This window comes from Pteropus vampyrus, unplaced genomic scaffold (assembly GCF_000151845.1).
Source record: "Pteropus vampyrus isolate Shadow unplaced genomic scaffold, Pvam_2.0 Scaffold773, whole genome shotgun sequence".
In the NCBI taxonomy this organism is placed as follows: Eukaryota; Metazoa; Chordata; class Mammalia; order Chiroptera; family Pteropodidae; genus Pteropus; species Pteropus vampyrus.
In genome coordinates, this window is record NW_011889554.1 from 155960 (window position 1) to 164691 (window position 8732).

The following is an 8732-nucleotide window of genomic DNA, read 5'->3' on the forward strand; positions in this document are numbered from 1 at the left end:
AATTAATGTGATTACCTCTAGGTAAATCAGTAACAAGTAATATAACACTCTAATACGAGAAAATATGATATACTTGAGAAAGTACAATATAGTGCCAAAAATGTTTCACACTATGATAAGCAAAAGGACAGCATTCTAAACTACTTATGAGAGGCAGAAGGGAATCTCTTATTTAAAAATAAATTATTTAGGGATGTGGTTCCACAGTGTAGCAGCTAGCATGTCTGCTTTATATGCAGAAGGTCCTAGGTTCACACCCTAGTGGAGCCACAGTCCATGGAAGCCTGAAGCAGGGTCGAGCCTGTTTAGTACTTGGATGGGAGACTACCTAGGAAGACCAAGTGCTGTAGGCATATATAATAATAAATAATAAAATAAATAAAAATAACTTATTTATATTTAGAAAAATCAATTTCAAATACCACATGAGATAAAGAATGTGATCAATTATTTATTTCATTTAGGGAAAATTTTTCTTTACATATCTTCTTGAACTTTTTTGATATACATGTAAAATCAATGTGTTCACTGATATAAATTAATATAATCTTAATATTACAAAAGAATAAGATTTATAATTTACTTCAGAAATATAGAATCTTTTCTTATATTAATATTATATCTCTGGATGCTTTTAAAACATTAAGCCAATACACCTTCCATCCTTTTACCCTTTCACAGGACTTTTTTACACACAAAAAGAGATTGCTCTAAAAACAAAAATTAAAATTGTAGCTGATCCAGCTTACAAGGGGCTAAGTCCTAGTTAATTGTCTGTGACTGTGTGACAAAGAAAAAAATTATTTCTTCATTCTATACTTCTCCTTTGCCACCAACTAATCCAAGATACTCAACTCTAGATCATTAACATGTTTTTCATTTAAAATATTTTACCAACACATTCAGACTCATTTTAATGGAATAAGATAAAAATGCCTTAGAGTCAAGAATTGTTATTTTATAATGAGATTCATCTCTCTTTGGCAATTTTGCTTGAAAGAGACTGGGCAACATCATTTTTGTTTATTTTCAAAACCCAATTAACATTTTTAATTTTTTAATTTCCTTTGTAAGTTAAAACATTACTATATATCTAGCTGAAAAGAGTCATCTTTCTTTTTCTTCATGCTCACTTTCTAAGCATGAACAAATCTCTACACTTTCCTTCACATTTAGAAAAATAATCATTCTCAGTCTTGCAAGTTTTCTATTTTCAAAAGCATAGGAGTATTGAGAATGTGATTCCAGGACAGATTCTTTTCTCTTCACCTTGTTAACGTTCTTAAGCACCTTAGGAACAATAATGTGTACAATGAAGAGCACTACTGCATATGTTGTGTCCATGCCTCCAGAAACTTATAAAAAACTAGAAACATTCTTTGTACTCATGTGTACTTTCTTCTTATCTCTTCTTTGGCTAAGTCAGCTAGCCAATGGTTGCTAGCGTCATAAACAAAACAGTCAATGTTATAAATGTGTGTCCTGAAAGTTAAAAGAAAAAGCCAAAATCAAAATAATTTTACATACTGCTGATAAACATTAATTCTTTATTTACTATGTGATAAACCAGGAAGAATTAATTGGTTAATTTGGGGTGCCAAACAATGCAAAACTAGTAAGTTATAGAGTATGGGCAACCTTGGTCAGCACAGAGTTAGAGTTTAGTAGCTATAGCAACACCAACTAAAATGTAACACTTAAGATTTTTTAGTTTTGGCGATCAAGTGGTCAAGTTAGAATCAATTAAGATACTTTCACATTAAAAGTCAGTGAGAGCCCCTTGACGACTACCTGTGGAAAAGATACCTACAAAGCTTCACGGATACGTTTATTTACAAGAAGTTACCTTCGTGTAATAATTTCGTATAACAATATAAGATATCTTATAAGATCCATAAACAGGAATTATAAAAGATACCTTAAAACAAATATTAATATTTTCTAAACACCAGAAACTCTAAAAGCTGTCAAGCATAAAGGAGAAACAAATACAGTATAAGCCAATCATCTCATGATGCAAATAGTCATAATAAAGACATTCTTATCTGTAAGCCCTAATGTATCAACCTCTTGTTTTTTCCAAATATTTGTGGCATTGCTAGCATCTAGTCACTACAATGAACTGAGTGAAAACACAGGATGAGATGATGAGCATACTGCTGAAGAGTCGAGAACTGATGACATGTCATACTAATGAGAGACTTAATATGTTAGTCATTCATTCAACAAAGAAAAACAGCGCTAACAATAATAGAGGTTTAAGCCTCTATTATCCTTTAATAGTCACAGATAAATCCTGAGCCAATTGTATTGATGGATGTTTTGCAAGACACAGAAATGTGATTTTATAGAACCATATACCTTTTATAATTTACCAGGTCTTACTTCTGAGGCATCAGCAGTCACAGTTAAATTATGAAACATAACATTTAATGCTTTGTTGTTCTCGTGTGTGTAATAAGAGCTGAATAGTAGAGAAAGAAAACACTAATTGAATTATGTAATTTTAATTTGAATCAAAAAGCAATACTAGCAATATTCTTATAATCATATCCTTTTTATAAACTAAAATTTATCATTCGAACCCAAAACTTCTAAAAAAAAAAAAAGTAAATAAACCTTTGATAGAGAAACACAAAGGATCACCAAGTGAAGAAGGTACATTATCATCTTCACACTCATAAACTCTTTCCCCTGAATTCATAGAGATCAAATTTTTAATTAAATCAATATGAAATCAGAATAACCAGGAATGTATAAAGTTAGCTCTTCCCCTCAACAGCTTATACTTCCCAAGAAAGAAAGTAGAGTGTTTTTTAAGTGCACATGGAAAAGGCAAATTCTTTCTTAGGGGTTTGCGTGAATTTCCTCTTATTCAGAAATAGGAGAATTAGGTTTACTGCAAAACCCCATTAAAATTCTAAACAAATATTCTTTCCTTCTATGTTTCAGCCCTTTCCATCCTATTAAAAATATCATGGCGAATTATTTTACCAATGTATGACCAAGAGCTAGAGCATTCTATAAACTCATCACTTTCTATCCCCTCTCACCTATAGAGCCCCACGGCAATGGCCTTGGAAGGCAAATTGATAATGAATGCTCTAATCCAAAATGAGGGCTGGAACAAATGCAAGGAAGTACATAAAATGGGTAGTTTACTTTTTGCCAGAGTAATTTTTTGAGGTACCTGTACCAATTCATTTTATATGACTTAGGACGCTGTTCAATTTTGCTGGGCTCTAAACCACATTCTCAAAAAGTTTCTGAAAAATCTGAAGAGATAGTTATATTTTACTACATTTACTATTATCTCCTCTAGACTACTTTATTGGCAGTAAACAAGTATCTGTAAAAACTATTTTAAACAAACAAACAAATAACCCAGGACCTAATGGTCAAATATTTTTACTAAAAGACTAAATCTTTAGTGACTTAAAGAACATTCACATACTTTAGCTTATAACAGTCTTAAATAATATTGTTAATTTAAGAAAAGAGTTACTTAGGGCAAAAAATAGATAACTCACATTACTCAAAGAATTAAAACAGGAAATTTAGTAACAGCATTAAAATACAGTTGTTCTTAATTAATAAAAATATAGGCATTAAGGCAGTTGAGAAATAACTCATGTTTATATAAACTCCACAATTAAAGTTTTCTAAGCAGTAAAATCTATAAGATAACAGAAATGGGTCAATTTAAATAATCCTATTTGTCTACAGAATATTATATTAAGTATAATGTCAGAGCCAACCGTGACATTATACTTAATAGATATATATTTGACACAGATCAGATCTTTCAAATAATACTGATTTGTTTTCCTATGTGTTACTATTTTACCATCTGAGGGCTTGCCACATACCAAGCAATGTTCTAACCTCTTTACAAGTAGCAATCCCATGAGGTAGGTTCTCTCATTCTACAAATGAGAAATTTGAGGTATAGAAAGGTTAAGTTGCTCACAATCACATAGCACCAAAAGATAGACACAGAATCGAAGCAAGCAGTCAGGTTAAAGAACCTGCTCTCTTAACCACTGGTCTGTTTTGGCTAGATTGGCATGCATTAATAAACACAACTCAGAAAAAGACCTAGTCACAGGCAATTTAACAATAGGTTAGAAGTTGGCTTTTCCTAGATTTCTTTGCTCCTGTACAACACTCATGCTACCATGAACTGTACTAAGGACAAAGGTGAGTTGATTAATTGTTTACCAAGTGAGACTTTGGCTTTGAAATTACTTTCCTTTGAAATATTATTAATGTCCTTAAATGTATTGAGAAATTAAAAAACACACAAAGTTGGGTTATACAGGCTAGTAATTACAGACAAAAGGAATAAAGAGATAGCATGTCAAAAAATACAATTAAGCTAAGAGAGTTATCTTCTCATGATATAGTATCAAGTTTTATTGGAAAGAAGCTCAGAATAAATGTTTTTAAATCATCAGAATTTCTGCTCACCCAGATTTTCCATAGTCCCAGAAAACTTTGACTAGAATTAGGGAACCAATTATTATAGTAACAGCAACAAGTCCTTGAGGGGGAAAAGAAATTGGTAACATAGTTAATAGAAAAATGAGCAATTACAACTATAGTGTAATTTCACAGTGATATACTGGTTATGAAACAAGTTAAAGAAAACGTAGAAGACGAAAATTATATTTTGTGTACGGCTTCCTTATGTTATAAGTTTGAGGGCATAGACAGGTAATAATACACAGTGAAGACCCTTTATCAGCATCGTACACATTTCAAATCGCCACTGATGATTCAGGACTCTTGAAAGTACACTTTAATTTGGGCTATTCTGTAATATATACCATATTCAGGTAGATATAAAGCATGAATAAATAAGCATATGATACTTAAAGGATACAGAAAAAGTATGTTAGATATTTCAGAGTATTCTCTAACTTTTTCTTTAATATTCCTTCAATTGACCTATTAATCTTCGTACGGGACTTCTGAATGTCACAATACAGGATTTTAGCAATGGAGGGGAAAAAGCAATACTTCTAAAGAGTCAAATTTGAGTTGTGCAGTTTCTTGTCCTGCCACTAGGAAAAGAATTTTTCTAGCCTTTCAAGTACCTAGTGCTGGAGAAACTTGTCATCTGCCTCTGTTTAAGCACCTGATAGCTGTGTGACCTTTGGCAAGTTATAAATCTTGCAAAATCACAGTCCTCTCAGCTAAATACTTCCAAAGTTGTAATATTATATGTATTATTCACTTACATGGCACTATAATAAAAGCAATTTCTTTGCACTAGATTTTGTTTATCTTTAAAGTAAGAAAAGTGACCTAATTCACATAATAAATTTAAGAAATGAAGATCATTTTCAGGTTTATATTTTACAAGTATAGGATCACAAAAAAAAATATTGCCATATATCTGATTGAAGAGGAAAGAAGCTCCTCTTTATTTTTGAACACAAGTTAAAATTACAACTAACCCTAAGGACAGGTTTCAGGGAAATTACTTAGTATATATTTCAAGAATTTCAGAGAAAAATAATAAGCACTTCAAACTTCATTAAATACCACCAAGCAGGTGAGAAAAAGCTCATCAATTAAACTCATAACTGTTGTCAATATTAAGTCATTAAATCATGAGATTTTCATTTAAAGTACATTTATTCCTATTTAAAGTATATAATTAAATTGAATTCCAACTGTTTGAATCTTTCAATATGAATCTTTTAGCTTAGGAGAGGATTATTCAAAATATAAAAGAATTATAATAACAAATAAAAATAATCAAAATACCTGCTTTTAGCATTATAGTCCCTTGGCTAACTCATTCATGCATGAGATTATAAGGTCATAACTTAAAGATATACATTTTTTAAAAGTGTATTTTCTATCGAACATTACTTATCAATAAGGAAATTCACTGTATTGCTTCTTAACAAACACTTTTCTTACCATCTTCTTCAGAAGTTTATTAATCTTGTTAATGCATAATATCAAATAATATATTTATGGACAAAAAAAAGGGACTGTGCCAAATGAGAAATTGCAAAATGGATATATGTTTTTGGCCTCATACCTATAGCAGTGAAATATTTTTTAAAGATAACTTTGCTTTAAATCACCGACAGGGAATGGACAAGGAAGAGGATATAATCAAAAATAGAAATGTTTTATTTAGAGTAAGACAGAAACTAGACATGATCAAGAAGTAGTTTATAATTAATTACAAAATATTTGCAGAAATTATGTTAATAACTGTCTCCTTCTCATGGTTCTTTAGCCCCTAGAATGATATATTGAGACAACAGGTTCTCAATAATATTTGATTGATTGGCCCAATGATTTGAAGTTTTCCTAAAATTAGCTTGGAACAAGACATGATTGGAAATAGGAACATACCGAGTACCTAAATGGTGTTTATAAAACATCAATAAAATGCGTTTACCTGGTTTTTTCTTTTGTCACCCATAAACACCATATTTTAATAGGATTCCTACAATACCATATTTCGATAGGATTCCTACAACATTGTATTTTAATAGGATCCCTACAATACATAGAAAGCAATGTTCTCTTGCAGAAACATTGACTTTTTATCCGACAGTGATGACAATTTCTTTTAACTGCTGGAGAGCCAAACTTACCAGATACAATGGTGCTGGCCCCTAAAGAAGAAGAAAAGAAAGAAGAATTACAAAAATAAAAAGTTTTAAAAGTCATTGATTTGCCAGCAGTTTAATATATATATACATATATGTGTATATATAGTATCTGAAAATTCAAAACTCAGATTTTCATAACTCAAAGAAATAATTATAATTTATGAAAACAATTTTACATTATGAACATACACACCAAGGCCTTTATCTATTCAACACAGTAAACATTATATAAACAAAAATACAAGAAAGAGTTAGTGAATACAGAACAAACACTGTGTAAATTTGGTTATATGACAATGGCAAGTAACAAATTCAAAAGCTTAAAGAGTAACTGCTTATCCAATCCTATGAACAAGAAACTATCAGAAACTGAAGTCTCTCTCAGCAGACTCTATCAAAACTTAAATTACTATATCACCTTATTATTTATATCTTTCAATAACTATGAATGAAGCAGAGAAAACGTAGCTTTAGCTTTACTTTCAGATAAGTACATTTTTAATAATAAGTACATTGCTCCTTTAAGTGGTGAACTAATTTACTCAAAGTACCATTGAGAACAGGCAATATTGCATAGCAGAAAAAGCATAGAATTTGAAGCCAGCAAATACGTATTTAAGCCCTAATTTTCTTCCTATTAACTATGCATTGTATATGAGTCATACCAGTTAATCTCTAAATTCTAATTTATCATCTATAAAATGAAACTAAAAGTATTTATTTTGCAAGTCTCTTGTAAGGACTGGTGACAACAAATGGCAGGTGTATGGTACATGCCACTACAGTACATATTCAGTAAGTGATCACTATTGTTTTTTTTTCAATAAGATCAAGAAATGGTATGATAGTTAAAGAATAAATTAATTGCACATAAGAAATTTGATACCAAACATTGGCCGTATTTTTGTTTTAACAATTGATTCAAGTTTAATTTATTTTTATTTTTATTATTTATTTCTTTATTTTTTACGCCTACAGCACCCAGTCTTCCTAGGGTGATCTCCCACCCAAATACTAACCAGGCCTGACCCTGCTTAGCTTCAGAGATCAGACGGGATCGGGTGTGTTCAGGGTGGCATGGCTGTAGACTCAAGTTTAATTTAAACTTGTTAAATTATCTTGTATTTTTTGCAAAAAAAAAAATATTTCATCAAAGTTAGCTCTATAACACATTTATATAAAGTGAAACATTTTTCCTTCCCCTGCCTTATGAAAAAAACTGGGCATATTCAACTTAAAACTTTTTGGCCAAAAGATGTCATAAAAATTTATGAAGTCAGTAACCATATACAAATGTTAAAATTAATGAACTAAATTTAAATGTAGCAACGTAAGACACAAAACCAATGATGAGTGCAAAAAGCCAAGTCAGATAATGAAAATATGACATACTGTAAATTATAAAAAAATATACAAAACAATATTATGCACAGCCTATTCAATTCTGCGATCCTGGTCAAGTTGAAATTTCTACCATAGCACGTGAGATCCAAGCTCAGGAATCTGAACAGTGTCAACTCACCTACAGGAAGGGTTTCTTTGCTTTTCGATGTACTTCTTGTCTGAAAAGGTGTGGTTTCCTGTGGAACAGCTTGACTCTGTGTTGCTGTAATATGAGCAGAGGGCAATATTTGTGTCGTATGGAGACCCTTAGTCACAAGGGCATGGTCAGCTGTAAATTTTTGTTTTACTTTGGCTTGTGTAGCAAAAGTATTTGCCATGATGGGATTCTGGGCTGCTGGTAAGCTCTCTGTAGATAGAGCATTTGATACAGGGGATATTTTGGCTGTTGTGGTTGAATCATTTGTTGTGATTGGTTTCTGAGGAATTAGTGGGGCCTTTGAAGCTGAAGAGATTATTGTAGTGGGTTTTTTAGGAGTCGATATGGTTTCTGTAGCTGGAATATTTGCTGTGGTGGGTTTCTGAGGAGTTAGTGTAGCCTTTGTAGCTGGAGCTTTTACTGTGGTGAGTTTCTGAGGAGTTGGTGGGAGTGCTGTAGCTGGAATATTTGCTGTGGTGGGTTTCTGAGGAGTTGGTGTTGTCTTTGTACCTGGAGCTTTTACTGTGGTGGGTCTCTGAGGAGCTGAT

The 8732-nt window shown here is 31.7% G+C and overlaps 1 protein-coding gene and 1 pseudogene across 10 annotated transcripts in view; both read right to left on the bottom strand.

Annotated features, from left to right (window-relative positions):
* Positions 1–431: 431 nt before the first annotated feature.
* CD55 (CD55 molecule (Cromer blood group)) overlaps positions 432–8732 on the bottom strand; it is a 23564-nt gene continuing 15263 nt past the window's right edge. The window contains exons 7-12 of one of the 10 annotated variants that reach the window (XR_897397.2): positions 8695–8732; positions 8167–8250; positions 6627–6647; positions 4471–4543; positions 2362–2464; positions 432–1482 (exon numbers count right to left, since the gene is read on the bottom strand). Coding sequence is in view for 8 of the 10 variants with exons in the window: in XM_023526265.1 (XP_023382033.1) it covers positions 6424–6647; positions 8167–8250; positions 8695–8732 (346 nt within the window). In the remaining 2 variants the exon portion in view is untranslated. Of the gene's footprint in view, positions 1483–2361; positions 2465–4470; positions 4544–5624; positions 6648–8166; positions 8251–8694 lie in introns of those variants that run through there. The other 9 variants (XM_023526268.1, XM_011385748.2, XM_011385749.2 and 6 more) reach the window with 9 other exon arrangements.
* On the bottom strand, positions 7614–7733 carry LOC111734096 (annotated as a pseudogene).